The 27,011-nt window shown below is 50.8% G+C and overlaps 9 protein-coding genes across 9 annotated transcripts; 6 read left to right on the top strand and 3 right to left on the bottom strand.

The window, feature by feature from the left end:
• Positions 1 to 4,344: 4,344 nt before the first annotated feature.
• On the top strand, positions 4,345 to 5,798 carry CLUP02_06411 (glycosyl hydrolase family 18; the record flags this gene model as incomplete). Its single annotated transcript, XM_049285410.1, has 3 exons — positions 4,345 to 4,466; positions 4,521 to 4,813; positions 4,876 to 5,798. 3 exons carry the CDS (start codon positions 4,345 to 4,347, stop codon positions 5,796 to 5,798), a joined length of 1,338 nt encoding a protein of 445 aa, XP_049142553.1.
• A 1,078-nt stretch (positions 5,799 to 6,876) lies between these two features.
• Positions 6,877 to 7,848, top strand: CLUP02_06410 (uncharacterized protein; the record flags this gene model as incomplete). Its single annotated transcript, XM_049285409.1, has 1 exon — positions 6,877 to 7,848. One exon carries the CDS (start codon positions 6,877 to 6,879, stop codon positions 7,846 to 7,848), a length of 972 nt encoding a protein of 323 aa, XP_049142552.1.
• A 562-nt stretch (positions 7,849 to 8,410) lies between these two features.
• CLUP02_06409 (uncharacterized protein) lies at positions 8,411 to 9,325 on the bottom strand (the record flags this gene model as incomplete). Its single annotated transcript, XM_049285408.1, has 1 exon — positions 8,411 to 9,325. One exon carries the CDS (start codon positions 9,323 to 9,325, stop codon positions 8,411 to 8,413), a length of 915 nt encoding a protein of 304 aa, XP_049142551.1.
• Positions 9,326 to 10,242: 917 nt separating this feature from the next.
• Positions 10,243 to 11,532, bottom strand: CLUP02_06408 (uncharacterized protein; the record flags this gene model as incomplete). Its single annotated transcript, XM_049285407.1, has 1 exon — positions 10,243 to 11,532. The coding sequence occupies one exon, from the start codon at positions 11,530 to 11,532 to the stop codon at positions 10,243 to 10,245; it is 1,290 nt and encodes a 429-aa protein (XP_049142550.1).
• Positions 11,533 to 12,307: 775 nt separating this feature from the next.
• On the top strand, positions 12,308 to 13,416 carry CLUP02_06407 (uncharacterized protein; the record flags this gene model as incomplete). The annotated part of the gene is made up of 2 exons (XM_049285406.1): positions 12,308 to 13,172; positions 13,256 to 13,416. The coding sequence occupies 2 exons, from the start codon at positions 12,308 to 12,310 to the stop codon at positions 13,414 to 13,416; spliced, it is 1,026 nt and encodes a 341-aa protein (XP_049142549.1).
• A 269-nt stretch (positions 13,417 to 13,685) lies between these two features.
• Positions 13,686 to 16,910, bottom strand: CLUP02_06406 (major facilitator superfamily transporter; the record flags this gene model as incomplete). Its single annotated transcript, XM_049285405.1, has 5 exons — positions 13,686 to 14,484; positions 14,544 to 14,957; positions 15,010 to 15,873; positions 16,088 to 16,483; positions 16,816 to 16,910. The coding sequence occupies 5 exons, from the start codon at positions 16,908 to 16,910 to the stop codon at positions 13,686 to 13,688; spliced, it is 2,568 nt and encodes an 855-aa protein (XP_049142548.1).
• Positions 16,911 to 18,923: 2,013 nt separating this feature from the next.
• CLUP02_06405 (uncharacterized protein) lies at positions 18,924 to 23,119 on the top strand (the record flags this gene model as incomplete). The annotated part of the gene is made up of 8 exons (XM_049285404.1): positions 18,924 to 19,206; positions 19,258 to 21,449; positions 21,509 to 21,662; positions 21,719 to 22,152; positions 22,208 to 22,373; positions 22,548 to 22,673; positions 22,727 to 23,017; positions 23,085 to 23,119. The coding sequence occupies 8 exons, from the start codon at positions 18,924 to 18,926 to the stop codon at positions 23,117 to 23,119; spliced, it is 3,681 nt and encodes a 1,226-aa protein (XP_049142547.1).
• Positions 23,120 to 23,402: 283 nt separating this feature from the next.
• CLUP02_06404 (uncharacterized protein) lies at positions 23,403 to 23,713 on the top strand (the record flags this gene model as incomplete). Its single annotated transcript, XM_049285403.1, has 3 exons — positions 23,403 to 23,442; positions 23,511 to 23,606; positions 23,664 to 23,713. The coding sequence occupies 3 exons, from the start codon at positions 23,403 to 23,405 to the stop codon at positions 23,711 to 23,713; spliced, it is 186 nt and encodes a 61-aa protein (XP_049142546.1).
• A 472-nt stretch (positions 23,714 to 24,185) lies between these two features.
• CLUP02_06403 (uncharacterized protein) lies at positions 24,186 to 26,621 on the top strand (the record flags this gene model as incomplete). Its single annotated transcript, XM_049285402.1, has 3 exons — positions 24,186 to 24,710; positions 24,768 to 24,915; positions 24,970 to 26,621. 3 exons carry the CDS (start codon positions 24,186 to 24,188, stop codon positions 26,619 to 26,621), a joined length of 2,325 nt encoding a protein of 774 aa, XP_049142545.1.
• Positions 26,622 to 27,011: the final 390 nt, after the last annotated feature.

The raw sequence follows: 27,011 nt of genomic DNA, 5'->3' as shown, positions 1-27,011 counted from the left end.
AAGTAAATTAAAAAAAAAATTAAAAATTAGTATTAGATTAGAAATTTAATTTAATTATAATATATAGCTAATTATATAAGGGCTAATTAGGGGCCCTATTTAGGATTATTATAACTAACCTAATTTATAATTAAAACCTCCTTTTTATACTTACTACGTAAATATTTATATAGTTTAATTAATCTCTTCGTTAACTACGGTTCGAACTAACTACCCTATAATAGGGATACTAATACTCTTAAACACGACTTATCCGGGGTTTGGATTATCCTCTGGAGAGTTAATACATCCATAATCAGGCTATTAAGGAGCTTATAAACCTAGAAGAGTAATCCCCTCGACGCGTTTTAATGGTTTCGTCGCTTTGCCGTTTTGCTGAATCCAGTGTGAGACATGTGAGTCTTGGGGCTTAGATCGGAGTCATGGGTGATATTGTGATCTAGCAGTCTTCTTATGATATCGTACTCACGCTGGATCGAAGGTAGTAGCGGGGAATAAGGTTTCTCAAATGTGCCCCAGCTGAGATGTACCATATTTAGACATCCACGGCGGATACAAACCACTCTTCCCGCTTGGCGATCTGAAGAGGCCGGAATATTACGGGAGCGCGAGAGGTACTCTTATGCTGATTCTTGGCCTCTTTTGGGAATTCGAGGTATGACTATGGCCTGAGAGTTCATTTCAGGAAACCTGAGGTGGTATAGGGATTCACTGATACAGTACGACGTCAAATGGGGGGTTGTATCAGATATGACAAGTCGGCGATGCCCGTGAGAAGACCCTGATGCTCGCCAGTGTGCTAGGTATGAGCAGGATTCTGTTGACATGAACCTTTACGACGGACAATTTTTCTTCCACGGTGTCCCTTTTTCCAACCTCTAGTTACATTCTGTTAAGGGGGGAAGGAGAGTTTGGCCAGTTGGAGCGGAAAAGACACTTGGCGGTGTAGATCACTTTGAAACAGCCTATGATTCATGAAGCTTCAGAAATTGCCTAACGTCCCTGAATTCATGACTCTGGAGGCTACTTCGCAAAGCAGGACATTCCGTACTGTTTGTAGAAATTAGGGCACGACTCGACGTGAAAATTTGGGTTGGTACATGACAGAAGAGACGCTGCTCTGTTAGGAATTCGGCAACGTTTCTATTCTATTGGCTTCGTAGGCTCCTGAATTCGGCACCCGGGAATTTGAACTGCAGATTGACTCAAACGCGTTTTTGGCAAAATCACCAATAAGTTCACAGCGGTGGAGAATTTGACAAGTCAAACTTTAGCGCTAATGAGAGAGAACTTGGCTTCTACTCTCAAGGACACCGGCTGATTTCTTCTGATGCTGACGTTTTCATAGTAGTACTTGTATGGCGGTAACAGCTCACACGCAGTTGCAAATGACTTTTCGAAGGAGTATCTTCATGTGCATTTACCAAGAGAACGAAGGCTGGAGAGTGGCCATGCTTGTTGTGGAGGCTATGAACCCGATACACACACTTTGATCACCCACCGAAAGCTCTGAGAACAGAAATTCCGAGATTTGGTTGTTTGACACGATTCGTGCTTCTTGTAGTAATTGCCACGTTGATGTTAGCATACTCTGAGTCTGGGTTGCAATCATGCTATATGCACCAGGACTGGCGTGATTGTATGCTATGGTTTTGAGAATGAGACTGAGTATTGTCAGAATAGACTGAAGAATTCAGGGGCCATGAACTGGGAGGTGATTTCGTTCCGATGTTCAGAGAGATGAGAAAAGTAAGAGCGTCTTACGCCAATGAGAAGTATATTATCTACTGTAGCCCTCTGTGTCAGAAAGTTCAAGTTCAAGTTCAACGCACGATTCTGAATAGACTGGAACTCCGGAAGTGTGCAACAGCAATCTTCGAGGCTGGGCTAGCTCCTTGCCCTTCATCCTGACGTATTCCTTATATGGCAAAATGATGAGCGACCAGATACGGGTCGTACGGTATGTAACCAAATAATGAAAGTTTGACAATAAGAACACTGTAAAAAATTACAGTTCACGCAGAGATTCTATTGAGAAACGAAACAATTGATTGCTTCCCGTGGTCTGGGCCACGTTTTGACTGATATTGTAATAATCGGTATGTATGAACTTTATTATCTGAGTTCGCTACAACTATTCTTTCCGAATTCTAACCCAGAAGGTCTAAGAAAGGGATGACCATAGAAGGAGTGGCAATAATAGAAAAGGCTTTTCACGATTGATCAGAATACTACTAGCACTTTTAGTTGTTACTTGAGCCTCCAGAATAGTAGGGAACCTGGGCAAAGGAAATGCTCAAGTGTCCTTGGGATGGTGTTACTCCTAGTCATGTTGCAACCTGACAACTTCCGATATCTGTAACGAGGGCATGTTCAAAGTTTCCTTACTATCGTCATTGTTTGTAACTTCAAATAAGGGGGGCAACTTCTATGTTACGAGTTACGGCGCAGCAGTAGGCGCGTGGAGTAAGCAGAAAATTGCCTGTATCTACCCAAATATAGCGAAAGAAGAACACGAGTTTACGAAGAGCGAATGTAAAAGCCACATACTTACCATTGCATGTCATGGACTTCCCGATGGGGCTTAACTTGCGTTCTGTTTGATGACTGTTCCACTGCTACTAATGGAGTGCACACTCGTCGAAAAGTCCAGGCAATTCATTTATTGCACAGTCATGATCCTGGTTGAGAAGATGCCACTGTCAATACTCGAGGGCAACCAGCTCTCTGGAGATATCTGGCATTACACAGGTCTTGAGTTTCCTTTTGAGCCGGGACATGGAAAATTCGTCAGGGAGGTCTCGAGATAGCTTGTCGTCAAGCCACCTCCGTAGGGGCCATCTATGGCTTCTCACTCACGGCCGTAGCTCTGCTCACTTACACCTCGTCGCCAGGCTTTTATCTGGACATCGAACTTCTCTCCCAACTTTCTCACTCCTTCATACACCAACCCTATTCGATAAACCATGACTGTATTTGTTAACCACATCACATTTCACTGTCCCTTCTGCCAGGTTTGGATCAAGCCCAACACCCAGATGGAGCATCTAAAGGTCATAGCCACAAATGCCTCTTTGCAATTAAGTTGTGCCGCCACTTTTCACTCGCTTTCAAAGACAAGGGACAAGTACTGCAACCAACACTTGTGAACTAGTATCCACTTTGCCTTATGTCTCTGCTCGGTTCATACGATCAAATATCACGAAACGCGATGATCTTTTGGTCAAAAGGTGTGAATTGAAGAAACCCAAAAGAAATTCTGTCTGCTGCACGATCAGACGCGACATGGTGTCATCCTGTTGCTTGCCTTAAGTGCCACAAGCTTGTTGTTCCCATGGAAGGTGCAGGAAAGACAGAGCAGCTGCACTGAGCTCCAGCCTCAAGCGGTTTTAAGCCACAAATTAAGCTAAGCAAGGCACTCGGCTACTAGGAAAAGAAGCAAAAGTAACGACGTTGCTCACTTTGTTCTCAGATACTTCCGATGCCAGCCAAAGCTTCATGCTACTGAACACATGTACCCCGTACACTGAAACTTTTCGAAATCGAAAGCCCGAAGAGACGGTGAGAAGTAGAGCAAGATGGCAAACTTGCCAAAATAATATTGGATTCTTCAACGCCGCGCTGGTTCGTTCGAGAAGTATGTGCACGAACCACTTTGCAGGGTGTCTTTGAGTTCGGACGGAAACCCCGGAAGGCTTGTGCTTAGGTCAAGCTTTTTCCACCTGGGAAATCATCTTGGCTGCAGCACTTTCTGGAGCGCGCGATTCAGTCGACGGTCTTTCGGAAGGGCTCATCCCAGCGAGTCAGCCTATCTAAACGCAGACCGAGTCCAACCGCAATTTCCGACTCTACCAAACGTCCATTTTATACTTTCTTGATATATTGAACTCTCCACCGCTGCCAACCATTGGCCGCAACCGATCCCGCCTTGTCTCCCTACTTGGCACCGCGAAGTGCCGCACTACCGCGTCCGCCCGCGAATGATCACCCCTCGTGATCCACCCAACAAATGCCCGTTTAATCTACCTGTTCACTCGTTACGAGTGCAATCAACCCAGGCAAACCAAACATCCAAGTTTGCTCCCCCAAACAGTCGGGTTGTGGGCAGTGGTAATGTGCACCAGGTCCCGCTACCCGTGTGTAACTTTCGTCAACACGAGACCGGTTGCGTATCCCTCGGATAGGGGTCGAGCTATTTGAGGGTGCGTCTCCCTCTCCTCACGCAAGTATTAAAGATTCTTTGGCAAGCGCCTTCACGCCTTTCTAAGTCACTCGCTTAATCTGACCGTCTCGACCATTCGTTGAGGAACCACATTCTTTTGATAATACCAGACCATAGTAATAATGCTGTTCCGATCTCTTGGCTTGGCCTCTGTGGCTGCCGTGGCCGCTCAGGCTGCCTCCGACGGCACTACCTGCACCGAAGGAACAGGTGCAGCTCCTCGTTATGTCATGTACTTTGACCAGTAAGTTGCTTCAATCACCCGAATCCAAGACAATTTTCTAACAGATCCAATTAGGTACCACACCGCAGGAATCCCGGACAAGTCCGTAACCTCGGGTGTTACCCACGTAATCACCGCATTCGCCAACTCTTCCCTTTTTGCTTCCGATCCGGCTGGCGAATACAAGCCGTTCAAGCCCCTGAACGAGGTTCGCGCTCTGTTCAACAACGGAACCAAGGTCTGCATGGCCATCGGAGGTTGGGGCGACACGGACGGATTCGGTCTTGGGGCCGCCACCAACGAGAGCCGTCACAAGTACGCCATCAACGTCGCAGAGACGGCAGTCAAGCTCGGATATGACTGTATCGGTAAGTGAAGCATGATCCTTCGCCGTGTTTCTGGTATGATAGCCGACTAAACGTGGTCTTAGATGTCGATTGGGAATATCCCGGTGGCAATGGTGCGGACTACATCCAGAAGCCAAATAGCCAAAAGACTTCGGAGATCAACACCTTCCCTCTGCTCCTGTCCGCAATCAAGACTCAGCTGAAGCTCCACAAGATGGAGCTTTCCGTCACCGCCCCGGGCCTGAAGCGCGACATGATTGCGTTCACCAAGCACCAGACTCCCAAGATCAACGCCGCCGTCGACCACTTCACCGTCATGACCTACGATCTCATGAACCGCCGTGACAATATCACTAAGCACCACACCGACATCAAGGGTTCTCTTGAGGCTATCGACACCTACATCGCTCTTGGCGTCGAGCCCGCCAAGATCAACCTTGGCTTTGCTCTCTACGCCAAGTGGTTCACCACCGCCAAGGGCTACAACTGCACCCAGGGTCTCGGCTGCCCCACCGAGCTCATGGAGGCTGCCGACGGCACCGATACGGGCATGTCTGGCGCCGTCACCTTCGAGACCGCCAACTTCCAGGCTGCTCCCACCAACCTGACTACTTCTCCGGATGCTTCTTGCGGTGCCGGAACTTTTTACAAGTGCCCCACTGGCAACTGCTGCTCCCAGTACGGATTCTGCGGTGCCACCGCTGCTCACTGCGGCAATGGCTGCCAGTCCGACTACGGTATCTGCAACGGCACCTCCACCCTCTCTTCCTTCAAGACTGCCATGGCCAACGGCAAGACCGATGAGGTCAGCGGTGGCCAGTGGTACTGGGACCCCGCCGGTCCTTTCTTCTGGACCTGGGATACTCCTGCTCTTGTCACCCGCAAGTTCAATGAGATTGCCAAGGCTCGTGGCCTGGGTGGCGTCGCTGTTTGGAGTTTGGGTGAGGACTCGTACGACTTCAGCCTCCTCAAGGCCATTCAGGCTGGTGTCAAGGCTTGGTTTTAGGAGAATTGGTGTTCCTTGGAACATTTAAGCGAGTCTGTCATATAATTGAAGCTACAACAGCCATTTTCTTTTTTCTCACCTCGTCTTTTCTGTATTCACGAGCCTCTTTTATTGTTATGCTGTGGTGACCTCGTAATGTTAATTTCCCACCTTTGCTCCAATGACTCCAACTAAGCAGGCAAATTCTTCATGTGGTCATCTAGCTGACTTGGGGGATTAAGTGTATATGGCCATCTGCCATCTGTTGAGTAATAGTTAGCGAGCTTGAGACAAACTGACTTCTACATCTGGCACATATGTCTCGCTCGGGTCCTTTCCGAATTATCAGCACCCTCCAGTATTTCCCGACAGTTCTGTGGCATTAAACTGGACCATGGCTGTTCATTGATAGTTAAGAGGCGATGGAATCGCTTGCTGCATATGAGTAGAGCCATGACATCGTGAACGCCTGGTATAAATGTAGCTCAATTAGAAAGAAGTGTCCAGACTCAAAGGATTTTGCAGGAGCCTTGTGGCATATCTAAAGAGCTATGTTTAGAAAAGCTACAGTGGCCAGGAAGCTTTCTGACGTCATGTACCTATACTACTTACTTGGAGTAAATGCTAGGAGGACATGCTGGCAAGAATAGAAAAGTTCAAGCCCAATAAATAGCACAAAGATCCTCGAAGGAAGACATGGTGATTTCCTTATTGACTCAAAGACAATAGTCGTGTAACAATGACTTGGACTGATCAATGCCTGACGCGACAACTAATGATACCGACGAACTAGGCCCATGATATGCGTACAATAGATTTGTCTGAGCGATGACAATACAAGAGAGACCAAGAACAGTTGATCAAAGGCACAAAAGGCCGATGAAAATTTGTTAATGTATAAGATGGACTAATACCAAGATGCAATGTCATATCTGGAGTTCTCTCATACCACATCAGCCAATCACCAACATTCTCATCACCAAACTTCTCAACATACTCAGAATTTCAAGACACTAAAAGCGAAGTCCTCCAGAAAGAGGTAAAAGTACACTAATCAGGCAACAAAACCTATCACTCCATCCTCTAAAAGAAAAGCAACATGTCCGCTCAATCGTTGCATGCAGTTTTCCCAGCTCGGAAGGGCCCTATCAACCTGCCCTACGAGATTTTCCTCCTCATCGTAGAGGCCATGATTTCGGAGGCCTACGAGCGGGCTAGACATGAAAAGGTAATCTACACAATTGATTTCACGGACGGACAGCATCAAAGTGTCTCGCAGTCCAGTTTTTCTGTTGTATTGTGGGGCCGTAAAAGCTTCAAGATACAGATGCAGCGATGGAAACAAATCCGCGACCTTCTACGAATTGACGGAACCAGCAGACGCTTGGTAAAAGGAGCCTTCGTTACCAACGACATGGTACGCGTCGCGTACTTTTCACGCACGTATGATCCTCGATCCATGGACGAAAGGGTCCGTCTGCTGCCAGGGTGTGTGCTTCCGGATGTTGACATTTTCGAGATAGCGCCGGACGGGAATAGCATCTTCCATGCATCTTTCACTCTTCATCCTCAACCTGAACACGAAAAGCTTTTTCAACTAGTAAGACGGGTCAAAGGGACTTGGTTTGACTACCTACCCACTCAGATTTGGCCGCAAACTCTTACTCCTGAAACGCTGCTGTGTTTTCCCAACTTGCGAGAAATTTGGATCCATGCCGAACAAAACTTCACAGGGGTCGATCCGAGAGTCTCTTTCTATGACTCTCACGATGACGACATGCCACTCGACACCCAAATCCTCCCCGAACTGGGTCTGGATGCATCGGGTCACGACCTGAAGACTTTGAAGACGCAGTTGCGCGTCGCAGAAAAACGAGGGATTGATGTTTACGTAACAACAAGCACAGCATGGACACAGAGTTCCCGCGCCAAGACATTACGATTATCCTTGAAGGATGGAGCTGTTCGTATGCGGTTCCTTGACCCGCATTGCGATTGTTACCTTGAGCTTTCTGAGGATCTCAGAGCTCTTGGCCTTACTCTACAGCAAGCGATGCAGCAGCAGGATTAGTTTTTCCATGAGGTTTGGACTGTGATATTTACGATAAGGTATCACGGATGGGAGTTTGAAGAGTATGCTTTGCATTTCCATTTCTGGAGGTTGTTTGTATCACTTGCGGTAGATTGCAGCTTACATCAAATTCTTGACTTACTTTCCCATCGTAACGCTGACGGTCGATGCTGTTTCACACAGTGTTTTTTGTCCACTTCAATTGTGACAAGACCACAAATCATATACAAGACAGTTTATCTCGTCAGGCTGGGTTCAAGATGGTAGGTAACCAAGCCAGCTATCAATGTAGACACCTTACTTGGGTGTCGAATGCCTATAGAGTCTCTCTTTTGATTGTATGCGCAACTATTCGTTTAATTCACTAGAAGTCCTCAATAGCATGAAAGGATGTCCATCTTGTTGTTCGACCCATTTCGCGAGATGTTATTTCCTTCATTGTCCCATCCTATGTTTCGAAGGTCGAGGAAACGCCCCTACCCTCCACCCCTTCCCCCTTTCCATTCGCAATGCTCCTCCGGTATCTCGTCCTTCGAGTGCATAGATCTGCAGATAATAGCATCTAGGGGGGACTTTCGGAATTCTCCCTGAGATCGGCGAGACGACATTGCCGAAGGAGCCAAGCCATATCTTGACAAACCTCATCCAACCAGCACTCGCAGCAGTCGCAGTTCCGGCAGTTGGACTTGACGCGAATGGCATCCTCGGTGATATCCAGCTCCAGATTAGACTTGAATGTGTTCATGGAGACACGGGCGATGATTGAAATGTTTCTCTTTCTGAACTGAGGACCAAACTTTCGAGCAACGTCGCCGTAGTCTTCCGCCCACTTGGCCAACGATGGAAAGTGGAACGCGTCAACGGTCGTAAACTCTGGGTGGGATTCCGAGAGAGAGCATGCGCACCTGTCGTCATTCTCCTTCGGTTGATAGTTACCACCATCGATGACGATCTTGCGGAGGTTGGGAAGGGAAGCGAGCACGTCGACAAAATTTTCGAAGTTCTCTCGGAAGAACTTAGTGTCGCTTCCGTTGATGGCCGTGATGTTCCGGACGATCTTATTGCCATTGACGGTGGGCAGAATGATCGAGGCCTTGAGAAAATCGATCTCGTGATTTTCCTTGAGAGTGAATATGTCGGTAGCGAGGCACACCCGTCCCACGAACGGGACCCGGTAACGCCGATGCCTGCGTGTGATCATGGCCATTCGAGGGAAGTATTTGCTAACCATATTGCGGCTTCTGGAATCGATGTGCAGGAGGTCGCGAATTCGGTTGATTCGTACGTAGTGATCATCGTCATAGCCGATCGTGCTGACGACAATCCTGGCCTCACTCCGTCTGTCGTACTCGAGGACGTGTTCCAGCGGATGGGTGTTTTTCACTTCTTGCCGGACGAGAACCTCGATGATATTGAGGAAAATTTCGTAAGGGACGCGGACCGAATCGGTCAGGTTCGGAAGCTTTGACAGAGACATGATCGTGGCTTTCCGCTTGCGTTATTTCGATGGTCGAGTTCAATCTCTCAACTGTATTCGTCTGGTGTCGGTGAAGCAAAGACCGAAAGTCCTTGGTGTCGATGTGGCGACGGCTGTCGTGCCTTTTCGACAGCTTGAAGCCGGGAGATTAGAGTGACACGTTTGCCTTCCTGCGAAGGAAACAAATGGAAAAACGAGGAATATATTGGAAACCGATGATGTGAAAGGGAGAGAGGTAACCTTTCGGTTGTCAAGGGAATTGGAAGGAAGAAGGAGAAGTCAGCCCCTCCGTGGAAGGCTGAGGCGCAAGGCTACGAAGGGAAGTCTCAACTGATTCACCAGCTTGCCGGGGGCGAAGAACTTGGCAGTAGCACAGTAGGGTGCCGTCTGTTCAGCTATTAGCAGTTTTGAGATCACAAGTCCTAGCCGGGAGAGGTATGGTTGTTGTGACTTGGATAACGAAATCGTCTTTGCGGCCTGTCATAAGATATCCCGGCAGTCCATTCATCTCCAGATAAAGCCCAAACATTATGCGGAATGGCAACCTGCCAAAATGGGACAAGATTCTGTAAGGACATGGAGCTGTAGATCTAAATCGAGGTGAGAATGTAGCTATAGTAGCCTACAATTGAAAATGAGTGTCTATCAACTTTATCAAGACTGCTACAGGTGTCGTATTTTCAATTTCGTTCACTGCTAGATCTTGGGGATCTTTGAAACCTTCGTTCTTCTGAACATTGTCAGTGTCAAGTTCACACTCACCATAACGATACTGCAATTCATCACAGTTTAGATGGGCTGGGCCCTGGTCTATGGAAACCTCAACTCCATCCTGTCTTTCATGGACAAGTCGTACTTGATGTACCTATCTGGCACCTCATACATATGTCCCGTCGTCAGAACTTGTTGATCACGCCTTAACGGCGCGTAATTCGATTGTTTATCTTATATTGGTCCAGCTCCTTTTTCAATTTTATCTGATATGGCCGGGCAACATCTTCGACCTGCCCTGAATCGGGTGCCCCAGCCCGACTCATAAGCCCCAACAGCCTCTTGGGATCATGAGCGAAAGCGATCCCGTCAAGAACACTCGGATCGGCCCCCTTGTCAAGAAGCCACTCCACGTAATCCCAGTCCCCCGTGGCACAAGCCAAAGTCAGAGCAGCCTGCTCCCCTCTTTCTCCTGCCCACTTCACGTCATCGACACCTACGTCATCGAAGCTCAACATGTGCTCAGCCATCTCACGACGCATGGAGAACGGGCTCACCCATCGTTCACCGTCCTCACTATGTTGGCCGACAGCTGATAATACTAACATGTCCCGCACGATGCGCAGCAAGGGCATGAGTTCGGAGACCTTGAGGGCAGGATCGCTGTACGTTCTGAGCAGCTCGAAGAACCGCGGATTCCAGGTCTCAATCGCAAGACCAAATGTCCATATCCCATGTCGATGAAACGGAACCTCAACTGGAAACCAGACATCTGGTTCTTGTTCCCTAAGTGTCGGAATATGATACCACCCTGGCCCAATATTCGGATCAGCGCCGCAAGAGAGGAGAAATTTGGCCAGAGGTTTGTTGCGGACGCATAAAGGATCTTGGAGCGCCCACTTTGGGTAGTTCCCCTCTCTGGGCTCCCAAGCTTGATTCGGGTGCCACCCTGCGTCCATGAAGGCTTGCAGTAGAGGAACCAAGGTATCGTCATCTTCTGGAAAAGTCTCGAAAAGGGAAGCGCCAACAGCGGTTCCTCGTGTCTTTGATGCGGCTTCCGTGCCTTCAAAGACGTATCCGTGGAGAGCTGTACCGTTGGCAAGCAAGAACTTGGCGACAGCAGGCTGGTTCCCGAAAGAAGCTTGCTGCAGACCAAATTGACGAACTGCGTGACTAGGAGAAATGTCGTGAATGAAGACTTCAACCTGTTGCAGGTGGCCCATTCGACAAGCAATGTAGAACCCGAGCTCCATGGGGTCATCGGGGTTTAGGTTACCGACATCAATAGCATAATCGGGTCGTGGAAGGCGAGGCGGCAGCGGGGGCAAGTCCACAAACAGAGCTTCGAATTCTTGAATTTCGTCTATTAGCTGAGGGGCATCGGAAATGGGGCGCTGCTTCGATAGACGTTCCTCATTGATGCGTTTGACGTATGCGATATGCCATCTCAGCCGCGCCCGACGTTGGGAGTTACCTTGCGCTGTGGTGTGTCCCATGTTAAACAGTGGCGAATTGCGAAAGAAGCCGTTTGTCTTATCCGGAATGATTACTTTTCAAAGCTTTTAACACGAAGCCAGGCCAGAATACAACTGCGCGGCCATGTTCATGATGAATTTCTGGCTTGCATTGTAGAATGTTGGGGTTTCTTTGACCCATATTCCAGTCCAGTTCAGTCATTAGTGGAGGCAACACGGAAACGGAACGCGATCGAAGAGTAATGGGGTCAATCAAGGCGATGAAGTAACTAGGGGGCAGAGGCAGACACTCCAATCTTCCCTTGCCAAGTTCTTTCCAACGCTGACACCGGCTTCTTTGTTAATGTTCTCTTGAGACTTTCCCCGAGTGCTTTCTGCCTCCCTGATGTACCTTCATGTTTTATTTACTTGGACCCACTTGGGCTATTGAGGTGAGTTTTGTATCCAGTCTATTTTCGGGAACAACTGCAGTGGCATGAGTTCATCCCTTCAAAGTACAAATGGCTGCTCGAGGACCTCGCGTCAATGAACTGCTCTCTTCAGTGAGAAAAAGTACAATGTTGGCAAGTCTACGACAGAGTTGTTTGTCCCAGATTCAGAAGGGGTGATATGGTGTCACGAATCAAAGCGCCAAAACAAGGGCGTTACACTTTCAATCAGGCAATCATCTCCCCTTTGAGTTGCGATAAGTCCACTGGCGACTTAAGTGCACTTCCTCCCTTTTTTTTTTACCAGACTACGTCGCTGTGTTGTCTGCCATCTCTTTTCCTCATCAATCCATTTCTGAAAACATATCATGCCGTCGAAGTCCAGGTTCACTCTTTTCCTAGGCTCGTTGCTGTTGGCCAGTCCTCAACTAGGAGTACTCGCTGAACCATCACACAATATTCAAAAATGGGCAGCATGGACAACCAGCTACAACAACAAACATGTTGTTCTGGCAGAATCACCGCCACCTCCTGGCCCGCCCGGTCCATCTGTAATTCCAATTCTGACGACAACTCCATCAGTTCCTCAGACATCTCCTCTGCCTCAAACAACCAAGAGCGAAAAGTCATTCAACCCATCCGACGTGCCCACAGTATGGCCCTCCTCCACAGCTGCGGTACAGAAACCGGGAACAGCTTGCACCGAAGACAGCCACTGCAACCTCCCAAACCAGTGCGCTCGCGACCAGACCCCGGCTTGTGATAAAGTGGCCCAGGTCTGCAAGTGTCTAGCCGTGCCTACGCTTGCGCCTACATCGGATCCCACCCCAACAACGCCGACCAAGAACACCAGCAAAGCGCCGTATCCTATTGTCACACAGTGGATCAAGGATATGGAGATCAAGGTCGGCGAGCAGAAATGCAACGACAAGGTTTCGTTCGGCCAGGAGGTCATGAGCGGGATGGATATCCCGATGGATATTGAGAAGATTTGCAAGGCGTTGGATGAGAAGAAGCTGCGGATATCGCCAGATAGCGGGGAATATAAATCCAACGGGCTGGGCACGAATGGTTCAAAACATCATTTTACAATCTCTTGGATACAGGGCTGCACCTTTCCGAGCAAGGAGAGAACAAAGTATGGCATGAGGGCCTTTGATCCGAGGGAGACGGGGGAGGAGATTGATGGGATGAATCGGTGCGAGTACATGCTGAACTGGAACTGGAAAGAATGTGAGTACAGCTCGTCTACCAGCTACTTCATTGACAGATTTATTAACCAACATTCGTATTGTATGCTGACCTTTTTGATACAGGCGATAGAACCAATAGCGGCAAAGGAGGGTATCGAGATATAGGCTGCCTGCGGTACGCCACGGGACCGGGAGAAGAGGGCACCAAGGGCACGGGCGACGGTATCAAGGAGAGGCTCAAGGAACTGGCTAGAGACCTGGGACCGTGGGAGACCATTTTCTGAAAAAGAAAAAACAAGTATTACTTCTATGAGGCGATCCTATGGATGTAGCTATAATAATCTTCACTTCTCGACAACTTCTATAGAGAAAGGCTCAATGGCCGATGTGTCTCCTGATGCGACATTCCAAACGCCGTATATGCTACAATAGATCTTTTCGAAGGGCTAAGGGGGTATACAGTCCTCTTCTAATTTGTGTCGCGACGGACACACCATACATCAGACACATCCTCCTTCTTCTCAATGGGCTTGCAAGAGAATGATGACCTCTCTCAAGCACTCTTCTCGATGTCTCGAGGTTCGGTCTGCTCCTCGCTCGCCAACACGCCCGTCGACTTCTCGCTGTTACCACCCGTAGCCGCAGCAGCAGCAGCAGCAGCAGCAGCCTCCCTCTCCCTCTTCCTCTCCAGCCGCGCGAGCTGCTTAGCCCGCTTACTCTCATTCTTCTCCTGATCCTCCCTCATCTGCCGAATAATCGGGCTCTTTGCGCGAATCTTCTCGCCGTACCGCCAAAAGATGATGGGGATCGGAATGAGCGCGAGCTCGAGGAGACCGCAGAGCGTTCCCGCCCACTGGGGCGACATGGCCTTATACATGGACGTGCCCGCGAGCGGCAGCGTGCCGCCAAACATGCTCCGCATGACGGCGTTGCCGGCCAACGCGGAGGCGGCGTAGATGCCGTACGCGCCGGCGAGGTAGTTGGACCCGTAGATGAAGGAGATTGTGTTGCCGGCGCCAAAGGGGATGCCGAAGGCGATGGGAATGGCCCAGTGGATCGTGGCGGGGAGGCAGGTCCAGGAGAAGACGAGCTGGCCTATGGGGGTGAGGATGGCGCCGATGGTCATTACGCGGGCGGTGGCTTCGGGCGGGACGCGGCCTGTGATTGGGTCCTTTGGGTGAGCGTTGATGATGCGGCGGAAGATGGGCTCGCTGATGATGGCGAGGATGGTGCCGATGCCGATGCCGACGAAGGCGAGGCCCGAGACGCCTGGACCCCAGCCGCGGTATTGGGAGAAGACGATGGGGTAGGCGACGAAGCAGAGGTAGAGGATGCCGTAGATGAGTGAGATCCTGGGCTTTTTGTTAATATTTGGGCCGGGGCGGTGGGGGGCGTGACGGGAGAGTCTTACCAGAGGTTGAAGAACCACAGAATGGGCTCTGTGAAACTGAGGACAAAGGGACGGCTGAGATTCAGCTTGATAAGGTGGACCTTGGAAACCTTCTCGTCGTAGCGGCACCACCAGCGCGGATCATCCGTCTCTTTGCGAATGCGAGCGGCCTTTCGTTGGAGAATGGTGGGTGCGTAGGTCTCACGGAGGGTGAACATGAGCGCGATGCCCACGCCGGCGATGATGAGGACAATCCAGTTGGTCCATCGCCAGCCTAGGTACTGATACAAAAAGCCACCGATGATCGGGCCGGTGACTGGACCGTTCAAGGGGGCGATGGAGTAGAAGGACATGGCGAGGGCACGATACTCCTCATCTGAAATGTCCACCACCGTTCCTGGGCTGTTGGCGATCAAGGCAGCTCCGAATAATGCACTGGGTTACAGTGTTAGATGATCCCGATTACTTGAGAGAGTGGATTGCTTACCCGAAGAAGCGAACGACGATCAGTGTCGTCAGAGACTTTGCAAGAGCGCAGGGAATGATCAGAAGAGATGAAACGGTGAAGCATCCAAGGTAGACATATTGCCGGCCATACAACTCGCTCATCGGGGCAACGATCAAACTGCCGGCAGCCAAGCCAAGAAGGTAAGTAGTAACACCAAGCGTCGCAATGACCCTGCTCGAGTGATACTCCTCAACGAGGCCGGGGATAGATGCCGTATAACTCGTGCTGTACAGCACGACAATCCAGGTAGAGAGTGAGACGACGAAGATGGTCCAGCCGCGGTACCATAGGGGCCAGTTCTTTGGGTTCTCTGGGTCATCGGGCTCAAATACGACCTCGTAATCCGGAGGCCGTGACGCGGTGCTGCCGATACTCGTGCCGGTGCGAGTGTACGTGATGGGCTCTCGAGCGACGTGCTCTGCCTCGGTCTCGAGGTCGGGCGTCAGGGCGTGCTCGAGTGGCTCAAGGGGGTCGGTGTCGGTGGACGAGTGGGACGAGGCCCGGCTCCGGCTGTGGTGGCTGTGCCGGGACTCGACCTCCTTGAGCGGGCGGAGTGGTGGCGAGTCTTGGCCGGAGCTGGCTGAGGTCGCGGTCGCCGTGTCGGTGGCGGCTGCGTGGGACCCGGTCCCGAAATCGTGTATTGCGGACATTATTCGATTTGCTGCCGAGGTCTTCTTTGGTTCAAAGGCCTGTGTGGATAGGCGCCCGGCGCGATGTTTGATCTCCCTCCACGCAGAGAGTGGCCGAATGTCCTGGGAATTGCGGCTCTTGGGGAAATCGGGACAGGGAAAGTAGATCAAGAAACGGCGCGCCGAGCCTCGGGACAAGAGACTTTTAACCGTACTAGTAGTATCTCTGACCCAAGGTGTAACAAACTTCCTTCACAGCTAGACGCAGTCGACAAGGCGGGTATACTATGCAAATGAGTCAACGGGAGATTTGCAAGAGGGGCGGCCCCGAAGAAATCCTTCAAGAGTCACGGATAGTAGATAGGACCTCTAAGAGCGAGGGAGAGACAGAAGAGTTTTACAAACCGACAATTTCTCAAACGTCCCACGCCCAAGCCCACGCCCCCAGCAGCACAACGCCGCCGTCCAAGGGGCGAGGGGACCTGGTGCTAGATCCATGGAATGTGTGGTGGGCGGCAACCCGCATCCGATCCACCGCCGCGAAAAGGGTGCTGGTGGGGTGCGCGGTGTGGGTATCCTCAAGGCACGCAATCGGAGCAGGATTGGGAAAGGAAAGGGACAACCTGACGAGGAGAGGACTAGAATTGGCCCATTGGGTAGGTGATCGACCTTCAGAGCCCGACGGGGATAACGGCGGAGCTAGGGTCGCATCGCCTCGGGCTAGAGTGGCCGCCGTCTTGGAGCGAGGTGACGAAGAGGGCCGACATTTGGTTGGATGCGTGTGTCGCTTCACCTCGAGACTTTGAGGTATCGTATCATCGAGACTGAGACACGCTGCATCTCTAGAATTAGAGTCTGGAACTGCTTCTGCCCCCGCTTCATGAGAATCCCCAGCTTCTCCTCCGCATTGGAGCCTTGCAGTCGTGGTGCTGTGGAAGCGGAAAAAACAATGCCAAATCCCGCGTTTCCTCTTATCAATGGAGCCCATCGTTTTCCGGTGTGAGATGAGTCGATGATTGGGGAGGTGTGGAGTTCAGCCGAGGTCCGCTTCGGTTTGCCCCACTCCCATTGTCCCATGAGAATAAGCACTGCTGAGACGGGTGAGAACATAAGTCATGTCTCTTTCGCCATTTGCGTGCAAGACAATGCCACTCACGTCTCCGATAGGGTACACTTTTTACAGTGTAGTTCATAGATGAAGTCATATCTCGCCTTGGCAGCTCCGACAATGATCTTCGCGGCCTCGCCCATGACCTTGTCGAGAGTTTTCCAGAACGTCTGGCGGAATCGAGAATACCACCACGAAGGTTTGCGGATTGGCCAGTTCCGCGTGGCTTCCCAGGACGGTGGAACCTGTCAGGCAGTGTGTCGCAAAAGTTATTCCCGGCGGAAATCCCTGGACGCTAGATACCGTCCGAGGCTTCGGCGGGGCGCTGACCGCATAAGCAGCAAAAACAATCATCCCTTGTTTTGACTTTTGACGATTCATACGGATGAATGTAGGAATTTCTCCTTCGTACAACGAGAGAACTTCCCCTCGAAATGCCATTGGTAGACGGCGTATGCTGTGCGACCTGGGCTAGATGTCGGAGTGGCTGTCCTTCGTAGCGATGGTGCTGTTGCACGACATGCGTCTCAGCCTCTCAGGCAATGCAGCATTGTCACCGGACTAAGAACGTGAGGCATAGCAATGCTAGTCAGTATGAAGTCTGAGGTGAGACGCCAAAGGATGAACCAGGAAGATGGAAAAAGTCTGAAAGATAAGCCAAACTCGGCCGGTATCCATACCCATGGCCAGAGCTTTCGGTCAGGGTTCCCAATCCGGTTTTGGCGTGAGGTCGGCGGATCTCGGCGAAAGCGGGGCTTCGGATGTCTGAGGTCCGCTTTCGGCTCCGATCTCCGGAGATGCAACGACATTTCCTCTTGCTCCTTCCGACTTGTGTGAGTGTTTCATACTGGCCTTATAAGGTATCTAGTAGACTACAGATATCTTATGTGACTGAGATGGCTATACAGAGCTGAGACTCTCTTTCGAATCAGCACCTGAATCTCGGTTGTTGTCTGTGGTATTACGGTCGGAAGGATGGATGCAGTTTTTCTTGCTCTCAGTCGGCCGTATTGACTGACCAAAATGCGCAATTGAGATCCAAAAGGATAGAGCATGTAGTCGGATACTAACAAAAGTTACCTGCAACTCGCGTCTTCAGCGACGGAACCAGTCGACGATTAGACATGTCGTCGAGATATGGAGGGGCTCGAGTCAATCTGACTTCGCAGTTGCAGCTTGTCACGAAACCGTTGTTCAGACGACAGCTACACGGACCAGTCTGCAGCCGCCACTCAAGAGTGTAAAGTTATTCCATTCTATACGATGATTCTATTTGGAATGACTTACGTGATATTTCGTTCCGTTAAGATCTGCAAGTGCGAAAAGTGGGAGGATGATGTCACGTGATGAGCTGGGAGGTATTGGATGATCAATGATGCGATGTTTCTAGAACAATCAATCAATCCGACATAGCCCAAACAATCTTTTGAGTAGCAGACATCTAGGTCATGCCTTTCAGTCAATTTTACTGAGGCGTCAATCTCAGACTTGGGCAGGGGCTCGCGACTTGACTTAAGCCTAGAGATGCCATAGTATAAGGTCGCCTAAAGACCAGAAAAAGACCAAAAGTCGATACCAAAAAGAGTTCACCCCCCCCGTGTTGAACTGGGGGCTACATCTCTTGGTGCACATGCTGGGAATCGAACCTGAACCCTGGTGAAGACGAGTCTGCCGCCGAGAAGGCTCGCCCCTGACCATCCCGCCAAACGGGACTTTGACCTGACCTCACAAGCCTGTGAGGCGCCTGCCACCGTTGGTGACAGGAATGGAACTCAGGGGTCCTATAGGGCCTTCTTACGGCAATATCTGGAAGGTGCAGCCATGACAGTTAAGATCGATGCTTCCTTCCAATTTCGCGCTGGATGTTGCGTGGCCCCACATTGACTAATTCCAGCCAATAGTCTGAGCTATCGGCGCCTTCCTCTAGAAGAAGCAACTTCATCGACAATGACAGGGGTTCATGCAAGGTCTCAGCCGCCGTGGCTGTGCAGCGTAAGCAGGCAACGACATTCAGCGCGAAAACCACACAAAAGTGAGGCGTTCCATTGATACGCGCCAAGCGCATTCTGATTCCTACTCTGCTTCTAAGTTGAGCGCGAGATCGTTGCATATTTGATCTATGCGCGCCTCATCAAGCATCGCGAGATCCTGAAAGGATGGAACCCGACTACACGGACCCAAGCCACGAATGGTGGGCCCGGCCATCGGACGGCTACTTGGTTCCACTCGTGCTTCAGTGCGGCCAAGAGCCGGACGTTCTGCCCGAGACATCGAGATGGTCACGCCTGGGGAAGTTACCTTCCCGAGTCTCGCCAGTTTTGCGCGTCTCTTACTGGGCCGGCTCATCTTTATTTGTTCCTGGGACAAGGAAGTACAATGTTAGCTTTTACACACTAGTGGTGACAGCGCTGAAGCTCCTCGTGGCATGGCCGGTGCTTTGTATGTTGGTATGAGACATATCCTTGCTTTGACAGACTGACCAGAACCGAGCTGATCATGATTTCAAGGTCTGCTGGGCCGGGAATATTGGGACAACTGTACAACAGCTTGTCGATGCTCGCAACAAAAAGGACTCACGCTACGATAACGTATGCGTTCTCTCAAGGGAGGAAAGCATCCAGAAGAGACCGTTTACAGGTCGACATCTGGTAGAGCAAGATGCCATCCTTTCTGGTCCCCTGCAAGAAGCAAGGCCTCCAGCATCAGAGCAGCATTACACCGATAACATCAGGTTGAGCGGGTCTCTGCCACCTTCAGGGTCACGCGTCGACAGCTCGCCAACTTCTCTTCGTCCACGATACCTATGCTTCGTCAGGGACTTTGAACAAGGCATATACGAGACAGTCAAGGTTTCCGACTACCTCGCGCAGCATGGAGACGATGTAGACCTCGAGTTCGTCTTCGTCTCATACACCAGGCTCCAGTTCAGGGTAGCTACCGAGGAAGAACTCAACAAGCACGACTACCAAGACGAAGCTACCAGGAATGCTAACAAAAAAGTTGCACGACAGGATCGAGAGATCTTGGCCAAATGGGGCATGGATGCCGCCAAAAGGGTGGGCAAAAGGGCATTTTGGCTCGACTTCGAGTGTGTTAGGAACGACGACGGCATCGCACGATCGACGAGTAGTAGTCAGGACGTCTATCGAATTTGCGACATTGTGCGCGCGGCACATTCAATGAGCATCGCCATCGGGCCATCCGCAAACGACAAGGTTGCCTCAATCCTTGCCAGCACTGAGCCTCCTGAGTACAAGCGTGAGAACGTCACGCCGTGGTTACGGCAGTGGGGATCCCGCCTGTGGACGCTGCCGGAACTCCTACTTTGCCCAGGGGAATATCGCATACGACTCTATGTCCTCGGGGACCGAGCGGAGCCTAAGGAATTGGCGAAACGCAACTTCGCTGAGCGGGCATGGGACGACGCGGAGGCTGTGAAGGAACTCGTGGACCACTTTGAAGGATCCGCGATCCTTACCGACCTTCGGCTCATCGAAGCTGCTCTCGCTTGTTTCTCGAGGCGTCAGACGGATCAATTTAACAAGGGAGACATCGCATACGCAACAATGGGTCTGTTCCCCAACCGCCATCGACCCCCAGTGAACAAAGAAGACTCCGGGTTCCAGGCCTTTGCCAAGCTCTCCATCGCCAATGATAGTGGAGCCTTCCTCAGCAGGTTGATATCCCTTTCCCAGCCAGACGGAGCCCCATGGCACCGGGTAGAAGATACCTGGGGTGCTAGGCTCAGCGAGATCTTTCCAAGCGTCAGTATAACTGGCGTGGTCGGCGCCGATACAGTCATGCTGGATAAGGTTCACGGTGCGACGATTCATTGGGACAACCTCGAACCAGAGCCTTATTTCGACAGGAGCTTCGGGATGCGTTATGTCGTTTTCGTCGGCTTCACGTACTTTGCATGCTTCTCCGTCCCTATGGCATTCTCTTTCTTCACTGGTATTGCCAGCATCGTACTCTCAGACTTTATGCGATTGTCGATCTGGCAGGTCTACATGTGGCTCCTTCCTCTTGCCGTGGTCTTCGCTCTTTTGTTCCCCATAGTGTTGATCTCAACACGAGGCAGGGTCAAACAGCCTGCCAAGTCCCGACTCATCGGCATAGAGGGCATTGTCGACTCTGCGAGCATTGAGAAGCATCTATGGGGGTTCAATCATGGCAATCTCAGCACCACGAACCCGCACCATTACAGCGATGAAGATGACCGACGAGACCCACCAACATTGCTGCAGCCCTCCGGGCCGCCTGCCGGAAGCGGCACCTTCGCTTTCACTCTTGTGGATACGTACTTGATGACGGTCACGCACTTCCACTGCCGTATCCCACCAGTTGCTATACTCGAATGTGGCTCTGAAGGTGGTCTGCAGCGAACTCTTCTCTGCTCTTACGACGCTCGGACGAACACGTTCCATAGGCAAGCTGTCTTGAGAGTGAATCGTCGAGGGGTCGAGCAGCTACATCGTATCGATAGGATCCGGCTGTCTTTGGCACCTCACCCCCAACCCAAGGAGCAGACACACAACACCATACATGATGCATCGTCATCCTCTTCCTCCAATAACGATAACCTACCAGTGCAAGCGCAAAACAACATGGCCAAGACCTCGACTCTTATCACTACTTCTCACACATGGGGAGTAGAGTTTCTCTTCTTCACACTATGTCTTGTAAGCCCATGATATGCCTCAGATCAATCAGTAGATGAACAGCCGCTGACTGATAGCAGGCCGGACTGAGCACTCTAGGTCCATCTTATTCCGCCAGGCCATCCGCAATCTTCATCTTTCATACTTGGTCCCTCGTGGGGCAACTGCCAGGCTTCATTTTGCTGCAGTATCTGCCGCTCAACCAATTCGCCATCTGCACTTTCGCAGCGAACAGTACTCAGAAATTCCCATCGCCCTCCTCCTCAAGCCAGAGACTAATGATTGAGCAGTTCTAGTCAGCGTTGTGAGAGGCGGCACATTGTTCCACAATATTGCCGTACTGCTCTCCAGGGTCCACGCCATCTTGAGAAGTTGTCTCGCGTTGACGCTCGTCAAGTACATGATAACATGGTATCCCATCAAGGAGTTGCCACTGCGCTTCCTCTTTTGGAACGTTGCCTTCGAAGGGTTTGTTAGCTCGCTCAGGTCATTGCCAGAAATTACTTTCAACAAAACTTCTCTGACTATCGACATTGGCGGTATCATTTTCTTCACCAACATTAGTCTACTGTACTACACCATACAGGTCGGCTTCTCCAATCTTATCGGAGGGCCAAAGGATGTTACCTGGCTTCTTCCGCATCAGAAACTCTACTACTCACAGCGTGCGGCTTCTGAGTCGTTCTACGCCAAAACAGCGAAGGCTGTTTGGTGGAAGCACCAAGTTCGTCCTGGAATCTTCCTCTTCCACAGCTTTCAGATTCTAATGCAATTGATAGCAATCGTTGTCCAACGCTTTACACTCATTCTTGGTCTTTTCCATCGCCCTGGCGATGTCTCTCACCTCTCAGGGTGTCATTCACGAAGACCCTGTCAGCGGAGCGGGTGCTGTATTCATCAGCATTCTCGCTGGTCTCTTGATCTACAAATTGCCATCGACGCTCTGTAAGTTATCTTGTTCTTCCACTGACATTCTCTGTGTACTTGGATACTTCTGCACGTCTGGTATCTTGAATGCCATTCAAGGCATTCATGTAATGCTAAAATGAGGTTGCGGTCATGATCGATTCGAATTGAAGATAGGAACATGGCTTAATACTTACTGGTTTCTTCAACTAGTTATTGTCATGGTTTCAGTCGCGACAACGTCGGGTCTCTTGAGCGTCCTAGCCGTTTCTGGCTTCAGCTTTCTTGAAGCTAGTCCTTTCCAATTGCTGTGGAGAATTAACGAAGCAGCTTTGCCTCGTAAGTGAACCTTCAAAAAACTTTTCAAGTATCTCAGCTGACACTCTATGAAGTTCTTTGGGCCTTCATGGTCCGCCAATCGGCATCGTTGACCGGAGCGCTGGGATCAGTGTCCCTATCTTGGATAGGCTGGTCAGTCGGCCAGATAATCATAGATTACACGGACAGCATCTCGACCTTTGCTGCTCAACTACCGCTTCTAATTGGGCAGATTATCTTGTGGGCTCTGCTGTGGGTTGCGTATGGACGTGAGAGCAGGATCCGATTGCCCGAGCATTCACAAGGTATCTTTGCGGCATCGGATAGAGATGTTGAAGACCAAGACAGCGAGCGGAGAGAGGACAGTCAGTGATTGATTGACAATGATATTTGGAGAAGATTCCCTTGGCGCTTTTTCATCATTGATCATAGTCTTTGTGCCTTCGTGGCCGACCATTACCCGCTGATAGTCTAGGCTTTGATATAGAAATTCCATCAAAATGAGGACAGTCGGTCTATCGTAAAATAGAGGAAAGACGCTCCAGATAGTCTGCGTTGGCAATCTCAAACTACGGGAGCTGGGGCGAGACTGATTTCAAGCCCATTTCTGATTAAATCCCCGTCAACGATCTCTGAGAAATGGAAAAGCCACAAAATTCGGCCGATGAGACGGTACCGGTTATCTGCCTCCCCAAATGTCTTACAACGCCACAAGCCAAAGAGATTCCACCCCCCCCCCCCCCCCTAAACATGAGAGATGTTCCTAATGTTTCCGTGATCCACTTTGGCTGTGAACGATTGAGTTTAAGGCCATCATAGAGGATGGGCTAAAAGTCGGGCCGGACCTTTCTGATCAAGCGGGAGGTCAAGGATCTTGCCACTCCCCGCATGTATTGATGCCGTTGACTGATTCTTGGCCTTGTGAACTTGACTTTGTTCTTCGCTATCAACTTTGTGATCCCCGCTTTAACTGAGTGTTCTCTCAGAAAGCCTAATGCGCCGCTCTCACAGACAAGTTGGAGAAGACCCAAAGCCGACACAAGACGCCTGCTTTCCTCTAGAGCCCAAACGCCTTCACCTTTTGATACCAACAGATGGGTAATACCCCGCACATGATCTACCTAGACGTTGGCATTCACTACCGGCTCTCCTCGTGGGCGCTTGTTTCACACGAAGGCAATACTATTGCCGTTTTCGTCGCCAAGTCCACCCCGCCCCCAGTGTTCATTTGAGACACGGCTGATATTGACTTTCTGATTTCGCATGTTTTCAATGCGGCTGAAGGTCATAGAACTGCGCGAAAACTAATGCTCTGAGAGACGGAAACGGTCTCTTAGGTATCGCATTCTTCTGTGAGCGGAAACCTGAGCGTATCTCATAGAATTGGGACAGATATAAAGTCCCCGCAGGATATCCTACTACCTAATACCCATCGTTTGATAGTCTGCCATCGATAGTTATGAATTGACAGGCTTACTGCTTACTATCACAACCAATATTCATAGCTATTCGACTACCCTGCCAAACTCAATCATGACTTCCACATCGAAAGCGTGGGACCACTCGGTCGACGAACGTATCGGACACATTGCCAAGGGCCTCCACAACAACCCCAAATTCAGCAAAAAGGAAGTCCCAGGTCTACAAGCCCTTCTCGATGACTACATCAACAAAGACATAGATGTCGACTACGTCCAATTCCTCCGCAGGCTTCTCCAGGTCTTCAAGGACTCGGAAACCGATGGCGCATTCTCTAATATTCTCCACAAGCATACTGACGACGAGCAAAAATGTATCAAGAGATTCCTCGCCGGCGATGACCCCAAGAAGATCGGCAATGGCTTCCAAATGGGTCCCAGTCTGGGGTGCCGGGAGGAGCTGGCGAGGCTGCATGAGGCGGACTGCGTCATCCAGGTTGGTGCGCGGGGTATCAAGAAGCTCAAGGAGCCTATCCATAAGCTTGCTGTTAAGGAGAGAGCGCTTCTTCAAAACACGTTGACCAAGATGGAGGACTTCTTCGAGGGTAATAAGAATGAGCTCCAAGGAGCCGGTATCGTAGTAAGTCCTCGCTCGAATGATTTATCTCGACAAACGATTTGTCTAACCAGTCGTCAGGTATACTACAAGACGGAGTTCCAGAACTGGGGTCTCACCGTGAAGAACATTCCAGCTCTCACATGTGTGCCAAAGACATCTCAAGAGGTCCAGCTCATTGTCAAGTACGCCAAGGCGCACAACATGGGCGTGCGGTGCTCAGGTTTCCGTAAGTTTCAGCATGTCTCTATCTGCTCGCTCAATATCTGACTTTTCTCAACAGGTCACTCGTGGTCCCCGGTCTTCGCAGAGAACGGCTATGTTCTCATTTCCCTCCTTGGCCTTCACGAGGTCACCAAGCTGCCCAACATTACGGCTCTACCCTTCCCAGAGTCCGCCGCCAACGACCTCCAGACAATCAGCATGGTCTCCGAAAAGCCCCTCGAGAACGGCAACTACCTCGTCAGGGTCGGCACCGCTTGCACAAACGAGAGACTCCGCCGATGGTGCATTGACAACAAGACCGTTACGATGCCCATGAACGTCATCATGGTGGAAATCACCCTGGGTGGCTCCAACGCCCCAATCTGCCACGGCGCCGGCCGTCGCCACCAGACCCTCAGCGATCTCGTCCGTCGCATCGAGTACGTCGACTGCCACGGAGAGCCGCAGGAAGTCACCAGGCCCGAGCACCTCCGAGCCGCGAGCGGCTGCTTCGGACTGATGGGCGTCGTCACGCACATCACACTCGAGATGTCGCCCATGACCTACGCTCGCCTGAAGCCCGAAAAGGTCTCCGTCGCGCTGGCCGTGCCTCCGCCCGCGGATCTCGACCTGTCTAAGCTCCCAGCTACGCTCGCCGACCCCTGGCGCAACCTAACCGAGGGAGAAAGGCGGGGATATCAGGAGATCTTTGAGGACCGCGCGACAAACGACTTTTACTCGGAGTGGTTTTGGTTCCCGTACTCGGACAAAGTCTGGGTCAACTGCTGGAACGACACAACCAACAGCGCCGGCGTCGTGAACTTCCCCGACGACGCCCACATCTTCCTCTCCTTCGTGCAGACTTTCACGATGAACGTGCTTCAGAACACCACGCTCCTCGACAAGCTCGTCGACCAAGTCTGCTTCACCGAGGCGGCCGTAACCCTCATCTCCCGCTTCGCCATGCTGGCCCTCCCGGACAAGGAGGTCACGACCTACGTCCCTGACGCGCTGCACTTCCAGCGTGCGATCCAAAACGTCCGCGTGCGCGACATGGAGGTCGAGATCCCGCTCGTGGCCAAGGGCGGCAAGACGTTTGGACCTGATGAGCCTGTGGAGGTTGACTATGCCCCTGTCCAGCGCGCTTGGTGGGATGCGATTCTCACTGCGTATACGAAAGAGAATCGGGAAAAGTGTCCCATGCGCATGCCGTTGGAGATGAGGATCATGGGAGGAAGTAATGTCGTGATGGCGCCTCAGCGCGGCAACGAGTTGGGCACCTGTTCGATTGAGGTTCTTACTCTCCACGCGGCCTCGGATATCTGGGTGCCGTTCGCTCAGCAGGTTCTTGACAAGTGGATGGCTCTCAAAGATCCTAATACTCAGAAACTGTTGAAGACGCGACCTCACTGGGCCAAAGAGTGGAAGGAATTCAGCGTCAACGGCAGGCCGTGGCTCGAGAAGATGAAGAATGAGGACTACAGGGCTGAGATTCAAGAGTTCCTCGGGATCATGGCGGATATTGGAAAGGAGGCCGGGTGGACTCTGGAGGATCTGAAGACTCGGTTCTCGAACAAGTTGTTTGATGATATCTTCTTCAGTAGCCCCCCGCAGAAGAAGGCGAGCGTCACCAATGTGCTTCAAAGTCGAAGTGTGAACAAATTGCCGCAGATTCGGGCAACTACAAAGGAGATTAATCTTGAGTCTGTAGAGGACTCAATTTCTTTGTAACAAAAGGGGCGAAAGTCACACAGAAAGGTTGAAAAAGGATTAAAGCGATCACAACTTCATCTAATAATACCTAAGTTGACACTATACACTGCTTCTTGCCTTTGTGAATTGCTCTCGCCTCAAAACACATTTCAATGGCATCTTCCTTCTAAACCTTCCCCCAATTCGTCTGTCGTAATGGTGATTCCCTCTCACATACCAAAATCAAGGACTCACTTTCTTGCTACCATGGAAGTTCATTCCATCTTCCTCCAGAGCAGTGCTGGCCAGAACCTGAGTCTCAAAGTACTTGGCACTGATACTATTTCAGAATAGCACTGTGACGAATACGGTACGGGAGGCGAAGCAGAGTCAAGGCCGTACGATCAAGCATGACTGAACATCTCCCGG

The sequence above is a fragment of the Colletotrichum lupini genome, chromosome 3 (genome assembly GCF_023278565.1).
Source record: "Colletotrichum lupini chromosome 3, complete sequence".
NCBI lineage: Eukaryota > Fungi > Ascomycota > Sordariomycetes > Glomerellales > Glomerellaceae > Colletotrichum > Colletotrichum lupini.
The sequence above is the reverse complement of the archived record's forward strand: the minus strand, read 5'-3'. Positions and strand labels throughout refer to the sequence as shown.